This window comes from Notothenia rossii (genome assembly GCF_949606895.1).
Source record: "Notothenia rossii genome assembly, chromosome: 6".
Classification (NCBI taxonomy): Eukaryota; Metazoa; Chordata; class Actinopteri; order Perciformes; family Nototheniidae; genus Notothenia; species Notothenia rossii.
The window spans coordinates 18,130,651-18,146,270 of NC_136909.1; the positions used below are offsets into that span (position 1 = coordinate 18,130,651).

Below are 15,620 nucleotides of genomic sequence, written 5' to 3' on the forward strand. Positions count from 1 at the left end.
TTTTTGTTCTGTTAAAAAAGAAAAACGTTCTTCGTGCGTTCAATACAAAGACTGGTGTGTGTTTAGTTTAGCACAAAGGCTTTAAAAGTGGAAACGCACAGGAAAACAACCTTGTAACTGGAAAACACTTGCAGTAAATTCTGGCTTCATTCATGGTTTCCTAATGTATCTCTGTAAAAAGCATTGATTGAATGGATTGCAGCTCTTTGAGGTAATTCCACTTAAAACATAAACTTCTTGATGCTAATATATATTTAGTTTATTGTTTATTGATTTGAGTCTGTAATTTAACATCAAAACGAGCTCTCAGGGCACATTGAAAAAACAACAAAATTACTTTTTTTTAATATTTCTTTTTTTCTGTGTTTGTGCTCAGGACACAGAAGAAGCACTGATGTTGAACCTGAGAGACAGTCACATTCTGAACCACAAGCAGAACCTGGAGTGGAACTGGTTGCTGATCGCCACCATCCTGAAGGTCGGGCTGCTCTCATGAAGCCCCACTGACCTTTATGCCAGTTCTACTTCCTCTCTGATGTTTTAATGTTGTTGTTTTTTCCCTCAGTGGCCACATGTAAACCTCAGGAATAACAAAGATGAACAAATGCACAGGTAAGACGGCTTCGTATCATCAAAACCCAGGGTTTTGAAAACGGTTTGAAACGGTTAATTGTATTGACATCCTTTTTCTCTGTGATGCAGGTTTGTGCGGAGGCTGCTGTACTTTTATAAGCCCAGTAGTAAATTGTACGCAGGGCTGGCGTTGGATCACCCAAAAGCCAGACAACTCACTGTGGTTGGCTGTCAGTTTATCGAGTTCCTCATGGAATCGGACGAGGTCAGAGAAGTGTGCATTTACACAACAAAAACTCACGTTGCTTTTTTACCTTTTTCATTATCTTACCTGCCTTACGTTTCGGTCTTTTCTCTTCTCTCCCCGTCAACAGGACGGCCAGGGGTACCTGGAGGACCTGGTGAAGGACATGGTGTCATGGCTGTCCTCGTCCTCAGGGCTGAAGCCCGAGCGCTCTCTGCAGAGTAACGGCCTGCTCACCACACTCAGCCAACACTACTTCCTCTTCCTGGGGACACTCTCTGCTCACCCACAGGGAGTCAAACTGCTGGAGAAATGTGGCCTGTTTCAGTGGTGAGTGCATGGACATAGAATGGAAGACTTACAGAGATGTCCTATTGATACATTGAAACATTTTACCAAACATCTTCTTTTTATTTGATTTTGCAGCCTGCTGAATCTGTGCTCTGTGAAGAACCAGGATGCTGTGCTGAAACTGGCTATATCCACACTGGACTACAGCAGGGACGGTCTGGCCAGGGTGATCCTCTCCAAGACCCTTACTGCTGCTACTGATGTAAGACAGCCTCCAGAAAACAGGGCGTGACGTACACGTAAAAACCTGCATAAGGCACTGTTAGGAAAAGCAGCACAAGTTCTGAAGTTGGCATCTACCCAAGATTGAAAGCAACATTAGACATCTCATTGAAAAGTCATAATAGAGGTACTCCGATTGTCTGCAAATTCCAATTGTATTTGTTTCTTTTATAAGAACATGAATTGGCACCAAAGGTATTCAAAATAATGTACACATGTTTAAAGTTGGTCCTCTATTTTGCTCTTGCAGGTGTTACAAATGGCAAGCTTTATGTTTTCTTACCTCACACTGAAGGACTTCAGCACCGACAGTATGATGCTGTTTGTGTCTGGCTGAGAAGTTACTGTCTTTGTCCGTGTGTGGGTCAAGTGTTTAAATATGACCCGTAACAAACGGATACATAAGACTGGGTTTCCTCCGCTGGCCCATTGATGCTTCTCTAACGCCCCGTCCACACAGCAGCTTTTAAAAAATCTTGAAAATCTTGGAGGTGGGTGTGTCTGAAAGCTTGGGGATTTTTTGCGACCAACAACCAATCACATGAATCTCCCGCCCCGACATACAAAGCAATAGCAATGTTAAAACGAAGTAAACTGGATATAAACTCCCCAAGCAGGCGAAAACCTACCAGTTTCACCCACTGTCTCTGCCACCTCCCTCCATGCCTGGTTCCTCCGGTTTGTATCCCGGTAAACAGTACTGGTCGTAAAGAACCGGGTGATTTGCTACCGTAATTTCTCGTTTGGAATATGAGGAAATGAACTTACACGTGGTTTGATTGGCGAGCGCGTGTACTGTCAGATTTGCATAAACGGGATTTGATTGGCTGACGCTTCCAGTTCAGCTTCAAAAGTTGAACATTGCTCAACTTTTGAATCCTGGAAATCTTCGCATTGCTTCCCCACAATGCAGTTCGACGAAAAGCGAGGCAAAGTGACGTCACCCCCATTCAAAGTCAATGGGCAGAGAAGCGTTGGAAGATTTTTTTAAAGCTGCTGTGTGGACGTACCGTAATAGATACAAAGTAACACACTTACCATGCTTTGCTCATTTTTTCCCAACACATATAGGCTCTGATAGTAATATCCTCATTTCCACTCTTTCTCCCACAAACCTTCCCTCCTTGTTGAGCAGGTGTGCAGGTTGTATGCCACCAAACACCTCCGTGTGCTGCTACGTGCGAGCGTGGAGTTCTTCAGCAGCTGGGGCATGGAGCTGCTGGTCACACAGCTCCACGACCACAGCAAGGCTGTGTCCATGGAGGCTCTGGACATCCTGGACGAGGCCTGCGAGGACAAGGTGACTGCTGTCCAACACATGCGTCCCACAGAAGACCGTCAGAGAAGTAGAACAAAGGATCTGTTTGTCAGATTAGGATGCATTCTTCCCTCACTATTACAGTGAACAATAACGACCACATACTTAAACATGACACATTCAAATTCACCTAGAAGAAAACATACATGCTTTTTCTTCTATTTAGAAATGGTATCATCTTGTGGTTGCAATTAGTAATGATCCTGATTGACTATTTAAAATATTTTCCCATGACGAAAAATTGAAACTAATATGTGTGCTTGTTGTTCTTAAGTCAATAGCAAAGGAAATAAAACAGTTTAGATCATGCTAAGAACATGGATCACCCTCAGGATTTCATAAATAACAGAATAATAATGAATAATTCCTGGATATATGTTATTCTTGATATGTTGAAATGCAATTACCGTAATTTTCGGACTATAAGGCGGACCTGAATATAAGCCGCAGCAGCTAAATTGAATGATGTGTACATATATAAGCCGCACTGGACTATAAGCCGCAGGTGTTTTAATGTTTAATTACCATATGTAAGGGTTCGTGCACAGAGGGGATTGTCGGGAAAGAGATGGCTGTTTGAGGAAGCTCCCATTTATTAACATTTCAACAAACAAGTTGCATATTTGCATAACGTATTCAAGTTTTACCATTTTGTGCAATAGTAGCTACAGAACATGTACTGTGCTGTGTAAACTGTACTGTATCACATAGCGTTTCAGACACACAAACTTTTCAACTTTCAAACTTAAACGGTGTGCTCCCAGCGCACGTACCGGCAGTGATCTACAGCAGTGGTTTTCAACCAGTGGTACGGGGACAAACTGTCTCGCTCTCGTAATGTCTGTCTGTCTTGCTCTCGTTCTGTCTCTCGTACCACTCTCGGTTCCACTTTTACTTTTGCGTGCTACCTGTCTCACTCTTTTCCGGCCTCCAGCTATTCCTGCTGGAGCCCGCCGCTTAAAGGTGGGGGGCGCGGACCGGCCATCGAGCCCATAGAGTTAAAGGTGGTGGACTGTAACCTGTAAAATCCATAGATTTAGGAGGTCCCCTAGTGGCCGTTAGCTGTAAAAATCCATAGATTAGCCGCACCGTTATATAAACCGCAGGGTCGAAAAATGGGAAAAAAGGCGCGGCTTATAGTCCGAAAATTACGGTAGATTGAGTTGATGGTGTTTTCCGGACAGTAGCATTTGATTCTCCTCTTTACTGTTGTCTGACTGTCTGTTGTGTTGCTTCTCAGGCCAACCTCCATGCTCTGATCCAGCTGAAACCAGCTCTGTCCCACCTGGGAGACAAGGGCCTCCTGCTGCTCCTCAGGTCATTACAACAGCACTGCTTGCCACACATGGATGATAGGATTTGGGTCAGTCTTTGATGTAGTCCAGCAGCCTTCTGAAACACACTGAACATCTTGTTTTTTCTGCTGTTTTAGGTTCCTGTCCATTCCTAAAGGTTTCTCCTACCTCAATGAGAGGGGGTACGTCAGCAAACAGCTGGACAAATGGCAGAAGGTATGATCACGATATTGGCCTTGAATTGTGCAAACCTCGTTTAAATTGCATTGGCTACTATAATATATGAAGACCACACACTAACAGAGGTTTGCTATTTGAAATAAATGCGTCTTTGTTTGCAGGAATACAACCTAAAGTACGTGGACCTAATAGAGGAGCAGCTCAACGAAGCACTTACAACCTACCGCAAACCTGTAGATGGAGACAACTACGTCAGACGCAGCAACCAAAGGTGAGAAGCTGGAGTTTATTATCACCTGGCAATGCAAAGGATTCCCTTTCGTGCTTAACTGCTTTTTAAACTTCTCTGTTTGTGTCTCCAGGTTACAAAGACCAAATGTCTATCTTCCTGTGCACTTGTATGGTCAGCTGGTCCACGATAAGACAGGCTGCCATCTATTGGAGGCTCAGGTATTTCTCACTTGTTCCACCGCACACTCTGTTCTTTTTATAAGTGCTTCATTTATACATTGATTTCTCTGGGGATTATGCAGATTTAGCCGCCTTTCTTTTTAACGTCTATTTTGGTTTTTCTCCAGAGTGTGGTTCCTGACCTCAGCTACACTGTTCGCTCCCCGATGCTGGACACCTGGGAGGGCATCAAACAGCTGAAGGCCGCTCTCTGGGCTCTGGTCAGTGTCACTTCATGTCACTTCAGTTACTGTGTTGCTATAATAATAATAATAATAATAATAATAATAATAATAATAATGAAAAAGGCTAGTTGCAAAGACATGGCTGTAATGGTGTGTGTTGTTTTCCATGCAGGGCAACATTGGCTCTTCAAACTGGGGTCTGAATCTCCTGCAGGAGGAGAACGTCATTCCTGACATCCTCTCGTTGGCTCAAAACTGTGATGTACTGTCAGTACGAGGGTAAGCGTTTACAGTGTAGCATGCATGGGCCTCACCCGGGGCACAGTTATAAAGAAAGAAAGAAATGTTCTCTTGGAATTTAAACACGTAACAGACTTTGGTGGTGAATATAATTCAAAACAGTGATGAGTAAATGCAAAAAAATGAAATGAGATTTCTTATGACGTTACAGATCAGCAAGCCACCAGTCATTAAACACTATAAAAGTGTTCCAAGTTGGACTGATCCGTATGCAATATAATTCATGAGTAAATGATACATTTTTAATAATTGATATCTTTTATTTGAAATAAAATATTAAAAGGACCATGGTGAGTGGATATTTTTTGTTAAAAGTCTGTAGAATATGATTTGTATGCTGAGTAGGGCTGCACAATATTGGAAAAAATTGGCATTGCGATTTTTTACCCCCCTGCGATATATATTGCGATATGAAAACATACAGGAATTGAAGAAATGAAGGATTTTAGTCAGGGACGTCTGGATCTTAAGTTATCAAAGCAACAAGCTGAGTTAGCTCGGTTAGCAGCGTCGAAATGCCCTGGAGAAACTCATGAAACGACTTTATTCAGTGTTTTTACCTTTAATCACCGGGTCCGTTTGCTTTGGAGAGTTGATTGTGATTGGTGGTTTGTTGCGCATGCAGACCCTGTACCCAGTACCCCAGACATGAGAGCCGCGCAAGTTTTCCTTTTGTAGCAAGCAGCAAAATAATTGTAACATGACGTGTTTGAGTTAATTTGCCTACTTAATATCGCAAGTCCTAAAAAAATAATTTAAAGAAATTAAGGATTTAAAAAATCGTCACGTCACGATGTGAATATCGCGATTATCGTCACCACCCGATATATCGTGCAGCCCTAATACTGGGGCATTTCTACTGTCCCACAATAATGAATCTGGCCTTAAATAATTAGTGTGCTTTCTCCAATTTGAATATTTCACCTATTCTTATCACTTATCTTATCCTTAAGAAATGGCCCATTCATTTTTCAGCCATGATTTAAGAGTTTTCTACTATTTTCGTTCCATCTTTGCTATCCCACAAGTCGTGTGGGAACCACTCTGGTCCCTCAGTCTTACACACATGTTTTACTTTCCAAAACTATTGTAAATGTAGTATTTTGACCTCACCACTTTTACAGAAGTGGGGTGTTTTTCTTTTATTCACCCTCATCTCCTACAACACAAATCATGCTATGGTACTTATGATTGAAAGTACGTTATTGGTCAACACATTTGTACAATCAGTGTGTTCACTAGCCATCCTCTCACTCCTTCACAGAACGTGTGTGTATGTGCTGGGGGTCATCTCCAAGACCCGGCAGGGCTGTGAGGTGCTGAAGCAGTACGGCTGGGACGCAGTCAGACACAGCCGCAGGACGCAGTGGCCGGTCACTCCAGAAGAAGTCGACGCACAGCTGACCTCTGAACTCTCCTCAGTCCCGAGCACGCTCAGTCTAAACTCTGAGTCCACCAGCTCGCGCCACAACAGCGAGAGCGAGTCTCAACCAAGTACGTAGGATTCGCTTTACTTTATTACCAGCATTTGAAGACAGTCAGCTCTACTACAGTGGAAACATTATTGATACATAAGGGATATAAAGGTTCCATTTCTATACGTTTTGTTTGTTCCCTGGCCATTAGATAGATGGATGAATAGATAGATGGATAGATAGATGGATAGATGGATAGATAGATGGATAGATGGATAGATAGATGGATAGATAGATAGATGGATAGATAGATGGATAGATAGATAGATAGATAGATAGGTAGATAGATATAGATGGATAGATAGATAGATGGGTGGATAGATGGATTGATAGATGGATAGATGGATAGATAGATGGGTGGATAGATGGATAGAAAGATGGGTGGATAGATGGATAGATAGATGGGTAGATAGATGGATAGATGGATAGATGGATAGATAGATGGATGGATGGATAGATGGATAGAAAGATGGGTGGATAGATGGATGGATAGATGGATAGATAGATAGATGGGTGGATAGATGGATATACTTTATTGATCCCAATTTGAGAAATTATTTTGTTTCAGAAGCAGTGTGTGTTCAACATTAAAATACAAATACTTAAAAAGTGGAACAGAGAATGAACAAATACAAATAAAATAAAAATAGTATATCAAATATAAACAATATAAAATATTCTGGATAGTAAAAATGTTCTTAAAAAAAGTCCAAACTACTACAGGAGCACAGACATACTGTATATACAGACAATTGCACAGTGTTTCCCGTACATTGATTTATTTGTGGCGGGCCGCCACAATTAAATATCGTCCGCCACAAATGGATCTCATAAAAAAAAAAAAGAATGATTATTATTATTCTTTTTTTTTTTTTTTTTGGTGGTCTAATGGATAGTGAGGTGGGCTGATGATCGGAAGGTTGCGAGTTCAAATCCTGCTTGGAACACCACCACTAGTGTGCCCTTGAACAAGGCACTTAGCCCTCGGTTACTCCAGGGAGAATGTCCCTGTAATTGGTCATTGTAAATCGCTTTGGAATAAGGCGTCTGCTAAATACCTAAATTGTAAATTCTATTTTTGGGAGAATAAACTCCACAGATCCTCAACTCCGGTGTGTTTCACTCATTAACAACGCAACACAGAGCAACAAGAACGTTGGGGGCGGGGAGGGGGGGTGCGGTGCGGTGCCCCCACAAATAGAATCAAATTCTGTGGGAGACACTGATTGCAAATTGTTCATGGTTATCTGAAGGAGAAACTCAAACTATGTAGCAGTGAGTTCTTATGTGTTATATGTTACGGTATATATAGCCTTCTAATGTTCCCATCGTGTTCTTCCCTCCTTGTCTCTCAGACATGTACATCCTTGACGACGACAAGTGTGATGTCCTGGACCCCTCAGACGAGCCCTCTTACTTTCTACACTCCAAACCAGCGAAGGACCGCAGCCCCTTCACCATCCTGGCCTCCACCCGCTTCGTCCGCACTCGCTTCCTCAACTCCCTGTCCCTCCCGAGCAAGAAGCTGCGCTCCACCAGCGACCCCAAGATCCCCTCAGGCTCTCGCACCCCCACTGAACTCAAGATGGGCAGCATGAAGCGGAACAGGACGGTGACGGAGCCTTCTATCTACAGCCCCAACCAAGACGTCTTCACCCCTGTTTTTAACGGCAGAGGAATGCCCAAGAGTCCCACGGTCAGCCTGGAGACGTCCTTTGTCGGGACGAGGGGGGGCTCTGAGGAGCAGCTCGTAGAGGGCGGGCTGGCCAGGGTAGGGGGCTCCTCCCTCGGGTTGAGTGGCCTCGCAGGGCATGGTGCGGGGGAGCAGCCCAGCCGAGAGAGGGAGCAGAGCAGCCGGGAGCGTCTAGCGGGGGACGGCGGCTCCTCGTTGAGTGGAGGAAACGTGGGAGGGGGCGGCGGGGGTACTCAGTTTAAAAGCCGCAGTCAGAGCTTTAACACGGACACCACCACCAGCGGCATCAGCTCCATGAGCTCCAGCCCCTCCAGGGAGACCGTGGGAAACCCCGATAATCCCGAACCAGAACCTGACTCCTCTGACTGCGTGAGCCTCAACACCGTGGTGTCGGCCAAGACTGTCAAAACGCTCTCCTCCCTCACCCCCCAGGCTGAGACCAACCACATGTCCACTTCCAAGTCCGCCACCGCCTCTCTGGTACCGCCTGGCTCCTCCCACACTCTCCCCCGCAGAGCCCAGTCCCTCAAGTCTCCTTCCCTAAACACCATGAAGAACCTGGCCGACTGCAGCTTCATGTACACCAGCCCGCGGGACGCCCTGGGCTACGCCACGCTGAAGAGGCTGCAGCAGCAGAGGATCCAGCCGTCTCTGTCTCACAGTGAGGCGCTGGCTTCACCCGCCAAAGACGTGCTGTTCACCGACACCATCACCATGAAGACCGGCAGCCTGGACTCCAGGTTAACGCCTCGCAGGTAAGGCAGCTGTCATGGCCAATATGACAGAAAGCATCCATAGAAAAGGTTCTGCAGTTATTCATTTTTTCTGAATGATGGTTGTTGTTGCATTAACTCAAAATAAAATGTGTTTCCTCATCAAAGAGAAACAATAAGTCACACTTTTTCTATGAAGACTGCATCTATACTGCATTATGAGGGCATTCACAGTGGATTATAATGGATTTATGATGCTGCTTGACTTCGCTCATGAACAACTCATGCTTTCTGATGCATGATATCAACAGAAAAAGAATCATTTGACTTAATAATCTATCTACTATTTCTTTTAACTTATGATACTGTGTGTACCATAGCACTTAAACAGTAAAGTCATGATATATTATAAGTCAGCCTGTAGTTTACAACGTATCAAAAGCATTTATAATGCGCCTTTAATTTATTTTCAGCAACATCTAAAACCTTTTATGACCGGTATAAAAGTGCATCTTGAGTGTAGTGAATAAAGCTTTATAAATGCATTGTAATCGGCTATGAATGCCAACAAGATGTCATAGCTGTGGTCTTCGTAGAAAGTGTGAAACATTTCCATTTGTGTGTGTCTGTGTGTGTGTGTGTGTTCTTTGTGCACCTTCTATGTCTGTCAGGATATCAGACAGGAGGGGTACCTGTCCAGAGCCCCCCGTCATAAGTCCATACCGCAGGCTTTCCAGAACACTTGTCCCGCGGTGGGTGGAGCGACCCAGTGTCCTCCTTAGTAGAGCCGTAGCTTCTAGAAGTGACCCAATCAGATAGCTGCTTTCTCTAGCTCTATGTCTGCAGTTCATTTGATATTGCTTTGACTCCTGTAGTGTGAAAAAACCCCATGTAGATTGTTCAGTGGCTGGTTGGTCGCTCCTCTTAGAGCTTCCTAGAGGTGCAAATAGTACAAAGGTAGAGATAGAGGTTATATACACACGTGGTTATAGTGTTTTCTATGTTATGAAGACGTTTTTGTTAAAGTAACTAAATCATGTGAAAGCAATGGTGGGTAAATATATGTCAGACAGAAGAGGCTGAAGGCAGGTCAAATGATGGTGAAACCTGTCAGTGGTGTGGAAAGTGTTTTGAGCTCCAGCAAATAAGTTTACTGCAATCTCAATCATCATTTTATTTATAACCCATTATAAATAATGCATAACAACTTTTGCATTTCAACTAATGAGACTAGCAGTCCTGCACAACAGTTACATCTCTTTCTATAGAAATGATGAGGAAAATAAATATTCAATATATATATATTAAATACAATTCAATTTAGATTTGACTGATACAGTTTTGTAGTGTTAACAGAAAACAAATGGTGAAACATAGGGCTGCACGATATTGAAAGAAACTGACATTAAGATATATATTGCGTTTTTTGTAACTATATTTAACCGGATGAAGGATTTTAGTCACGGACGTCTGGATCTTAACCGGTTGACTCATCCTACCTTAAGTCATGATCTAACATGTCATGATAATGCATGTTGCTTACCCTCAAATAAGGGGGTTCATCTGTGAATGAAGAAGAGAAGAACTTTTTTTATCCAGAATAGTTCCAGATGGCAGATGTTGCTTTTCTTTTTGGAACTAAATCTTCATTCTCGCCGGTATTGTCCTCCTGTGCCTCGCTCATTTTTTACCGGTGTTTTGATGGTCTGCAAACTAGCGGGGCGGGGCCTGCTGTGATCTGATCAAGAATGATTGTGATTGGTGGTTTGCTGTGCATGCAGAGCCTGCATGTCACTCACTCAAGTACCCCTGACATCAGAGCCGCGCAAGTTTTCCTTTTGTAGCAAGCAGCAAAATAATTGTAACATGACGTGTTTGAGTTAATGTACCTACTTAAGATCGCACGTCCTAAAAAAAATAAAAATAAAAGATTAATAAAATCTCTCCTCCCTGCGATGTAAATATCGCGCATGCACGTATCGCGGTTATCGCCATGACACGATATATCATTCAGCCCTAGTGAAACATGAGCGTCACAATTTCCCTGAGCCTAAAATTGTAATTGTTAAAACCTAGAGTTGTTTAATAAAATGCAATGGTTGATTGTATAGGTGTGTATAGACATTATGTTTTATAAGACCCACCAGTTGATAACTGTTCAAGAGCCTCCACAATAAACGTATAAGCATAATGCACTATAGCTGTGATCTGTATTGAAATTGTTAATAACAAAAAAATCATTTGTGCAACTATAGCTTAAGCAGCTTTGTGTCTGGGTGAGGGTTTTTGCTTCTGTCTACATGGTAATGAAAGGTGTGTGTGTGTGTTTTGTGCACCTTCTATGTCTGTCAGGATGTCAGACAGGAGGGGTACCTGTCCAGAGCCCCCCGTCATAAGTCCATACCGCAGACTGTCCAGGACACTTGCCCCGCGGTGGGTGGAGCGACCCAGTGTCCTCCTTAGTAGAGCCGTAGCTTCTAGAAGTGACCCAATCAGATATGTCCGTTTTGACTCCTGTAGTGTGTGCAGATTGAACAAGCCCCATGTAGAGTCACTAGTGGTTCCCCCCTCATAGAGCTTCATAGAGAACAGCACACAGGTAGAGAGAGGTGTTATAATATGCATGTGGTTACACTGTTTGTATGGCATAACACTGTGTTGGCATGTTAAGTATTATAGTGTAATAATTTATTGATTATAAAAACAATCCTGCACAGTGTTTATTTCCTTCTATAGAAATTAAATCAAACATTGAATCAATTGAATTGGTAAAACTATGAATGTTTTGTTCTTGGAAAGGAATAGTGATAATATAGAACATTGTTGCGGCAAATATTTAAGAAGCTTGACTTTTCTTGAAAGATAAATAAACTCAGAAAATTGTGGCTAATACAATGTATTTGAATTGATTCAAAACAACACAGACTTTATCAAACGGTATACTTTCATTGGCCGATATTACAAAAATAGTTATATCAACTTTTAGGTTCAGGTTATTTTGTCTACTCTAATAAACCTTTCCCTTAATTAATATTATAGGTAGTTTTTTAATTTGTGAAACTTCAGACTTTTCATCCTTGGGTGCTTTATTATATTTTAAATTGTTGCAAGTAGATATTAGAAACAGCTATGATGCAGTGACATCGCTCTTTGGATGAACACGTGTTCCGTGATTTCAGCTGCCGCCCTGATAGCTTTCTTTAGAGTCCCATCGCCAACCCTTCTTTCTGTGTTCACTAAAGTCCGTCTCTTTCACTTACTCCTCGTGTTCCTCGTTCTGTCCCAGTCTCTCCCCCCGGACCCTCTCACGCTCCTCTCCTCTTGCCCTCCCTAGGTTCCTGAAGGCGCTCAGCTTTGCCTCTCTGGATAAAGAGGAGCTCCTCAGTCCCATCAACCAAAGCACTCTGCACCGCTGCTCCTCAGTGCGCTCCATGGTGTCCAGCGCCACCTACGGGTGCAGCGACGACTACGTGGGCCTGGCTCTGCCCATGGACATCAACGACATGTTCCACATCAGAGACTCTGCCTACTTTCAGCAGAGGATCAGCCCCCCGTCGGAGGAGCGCAAAAGCTTCCTCTTTGGAGATGGAGACGGTACATTCGACTTGAGGCCTGATTAAATGATATTTAAATCCCAAAATTAAGAACAAAAATATTCTGAAACTGATGGTTGTTATCTATAGGCACGTTCACACCGGAGTACTTTTCCCCTTTAGTTCCGTTAGTACCCCTTAATGAGATAAAGCAAATAACTTCTCCTTTAAGGTTACAATCAAAAAGTTGATATCATCAGAAAAAGTGTTTTATTACCAAGTAGATTTACACATAGGAGGAATTTGCTTTGGTGTAAATGGTACAGACAAAGACACAGAAAGAAGAACAGGACTTATACTTATACACATACTATAGAACTATAATAGTTGAAAATATAACTATTATAAAAACTATAGTATTCTAATTATGGAGTCCTATAATGAGGCTATTATTGCAAAGATAATTCCAAGTTACCAATCCTTCTAACCATGAAGTGGAGATATATTTATTTATATATACATATATATTTATTTATTTACTTAATATATTTATTTATTTATTTTATATATATATATATATATATTTATTATTTTACTTTTTATGTTTTACTACGTCCTATGGTATTACATGATATATATATTTTTTATTTGCCATGAATCTGATTTGTTAAAAAAAGAAAAGAAAGGTGACCGTGCCTTCCAGGTGTCGGCTCCATCACTGGAACTCTCTCCCAATTATTATTATTATATATTATTATTATTTATGTTTGACTAAATCCTATGTTGTTATATAATCATGCAAAACTGCAATGGATAAAATGATTTCACAATATTTTAAAATAACAAATAAAGAAAAGTGTAGATTTTTTAGCTAACTGAGTTCCTCTGTGTTCAGGAGACCGCCCCCCCCTCCCCTCCCTGAAGCAGCAGTTCAGTATCTCCGAGCTGATCGTGTGCCGCGGCGACAGCCAGACCCACACGGTGGGTTTGGACGAGACGGGCCTGCAGGAGCACACCGAGGAGAACTGCCTCTACTGCGTGGGGTCCAGCGTGCTCGGATACCCCACTCGGCCGCCCATCAACAACACACACCCCCGCACAGGTCAGCACACACACACACATTCAGTCGTTAAGGTTAAACTCAGTGCAGAATATAACAGGACCTTTCTTTGTTCCAGAATTTGTGGATTTCCAGCCGTGGGGAGCGCAGAGCGGCCATCGCCTGGAGGTCATGCCTCAGTCCAAGTTATCTGGCGTGTCGGGCTGCAGCGACGCCGCCGTGTCCCAGGGGTCCGTCTGCAGCACGCCCATCCCCGCGGACATCGTCATAGGGAAGACTACGAGTAAGTGAACACAACCTGCAGAGCGGTGGGGGTTTCTATACCTTACCATAAATAAAAAAAAACTTTTCGTGGTAAATATTGAATATTTCTTCATTATGTGTCATGTAGGCAGCAAGTCGATATCAGAAGACGGCCCCGCCTCCCGAGTCCTGCTGAGGAAGGAGGTGCTCCGCCTCATCATCAACCTCAGCTCCTCTGTAGGGACCAAAGGCCACGAAACAGGACTACTGACGTACGGCTCTCTCTCCTTTTTATTGCTACGACTTGGTTATTTTTGTTATCAATTGATCTGCCCATTTTCCACATGTGAATCCATTCATTGTTTGGTGTATAAAATGTCAGGAAATAGTAAATGTCCATCCTAGTTTCTCGAAATCCAAGTTGATGTCTTTAAATGTCTTGTTTTGTGAGTGAAAAACTCAAAGAAATACAGCAGCTCTATTTAACATTTTCTGAGATGCATGTTCATTTGCAAAATGTATTTTTTTTGAAAATTGTGTTTTTTTTAAAAACACCTGTATACCCTTTGTTCTCCTGCAGGATAAAGGAGAAGTTCCCCTATGCGTTTGACGACATCTGCCTGTACTCCGAGGTTTCTAACCTGTTAGCCCACTGCATGTTCCGCCTGACCTCCAGACGCTTCATACAGGAACTCTTCCAGGACGTGCAGTTCATGGCGGTGAGACATCATAACCGCTGTATCAACACTAATATATTACATCACAATATGTAATAACTAGGCAAAATGTTTAGCATTTTCACCTAAAAAAAAAAAGGTCTGCCTTACATTTTAAATATTGCTGAAGGTATAGCATTTTACCACTTCCGGTTCCTTCCACAAAAACCAATGCAATTTCTCCATAGGATTTTGGAAAATAGCTCGAAATAAGGTCTGTGGTTGACACTAGGGATGGGTAACGAGCCCCGGTATTAAACGGGCCCCGGGGCTGAATTATTAAAGACCGTGGTACCGTTAAGCTCCGACGTTATGGGTCTATTTCATCGGTACTGGAGATATGTCAAATATATATATGTATTATTGCTACACAAACATTATATTGCCGTTTTAGTGTCGCCAACTCCGTTTCTAATACGCAAAAAGACTGAAAAATGCGTCTATGATTATTTTTAGTATTTTCGATCTTTCCAATCCAGTCGAGAGATCTCTCTCCCCCGCCTGTGTGCGAGGGGGCGGGGCAGTTTACACACACGCAGCTGCTACACACACACACACACACACACACACACACACACACACACACACACACACACACACACACACACACACACGGAGGAGATGGCGCTCCGAGGTGTGGTTAAACTTGAGGTGGACAATGCTCGTTACCTAGAGTGTTGAGCATGTAAGGGCGGCAACACGAGCAATTTGTCTAAACATTGTTGGAGATTTGGAGGATGTTTAAAACCAACCTCGTCTCCGCATGTCGTTTGATAAGCTGGGTGATCAGTGCGACACAGCAGAAGAAACCCGGAAACAGAAAGTCTCTTTCAGTTTGACGAAGACCAGACACCTTTTGGTGTCTGGTACGAACCTGCTCTCAACAACAAGTTTCCTTATCTTATTTCACATCTTGCAGCCAGCACACACACATCCCCTTTATGGCCCTTTGTCCCTGAGTCCATCTTCCCGCCTCAGGCTACCACACACAAGTTAAAAGTATGTTTTAAGATATAGTTGTTATAGTTGGCTAAATATACGTAATACATGTAAACTACTTTCATATCAA

At 42.8% G+C, this 15,620-nt stretch overlaps 1 protein-coding gene across 1 annotated transcript in view; it reads left to right on the plus strand.

Moving 5' to 3' along the window:
* Positions 1–15,620, plus strand: part of LOC307042715 (rapamycin-insensitive companion of mTOR-like) — a 33,251-nt gene that overhangs the window by 14,242 nt on the left and 3,389 nt on the right. The window contains exons 18-36 of the mRNA XM_079686768.1: positions 377–478; positions 566–612; positions 703–838; positions 948–1,147; positions 1,244–1,370; positions 2,526–2,690; positions 3,949–4,025; positions 4,141–4,219; positions 4,345–4,454; positions 4,546–4,633; positions 4,762–4,854; positions 4,991–5,097; positions 6,383–6,612; positions 7,949–9,041; positions 12,334–12,593; positions 13,428–13,634; positions 13,711–13,875; positions 13,984–14,107; positions 14,416–14,554. Of these exons, the coding sequence (XP_079542894.1) occupies positions 377–478; positions 566–612; positions 703–838; positions 948–1,147; positions 1,244–1,370; positions 2,526–2,690; positions 3,949–4,025; positions 4,141–4,219; positions 4,345–4,454; positions 4,546–4,633; positions 4,762–4,854; positions 4,991–5,097; positions 6,383–6,612; positions 7,949–9,041; positions 12,334–12,593; positions 13,428–13,634; positions 13,711–13,875; positions 13,984–14,107; positions 14,416–14,554 (3,549 nt within the window). The remainder of the gene's footprint in view (positions 1–376; positions 479–565; positions 613–702; positions 839–947; positions 1,148–1,243; positions 1,371–2,525; positions 2,691–3,948; positions 4,026–4,140; positions 4,220–4,344; positions 4,455–4,545; positions 4,634–4,761; positions 4,855–4,990; positions 5,098–6,382; positions 6,613–7,948; positions 9,042–12,333; positions 12,594–13,427; positions 13,635–13,710; positions 13,876–13,983; positions 14,108–14,415; positions 14,555–15,620) is intronic.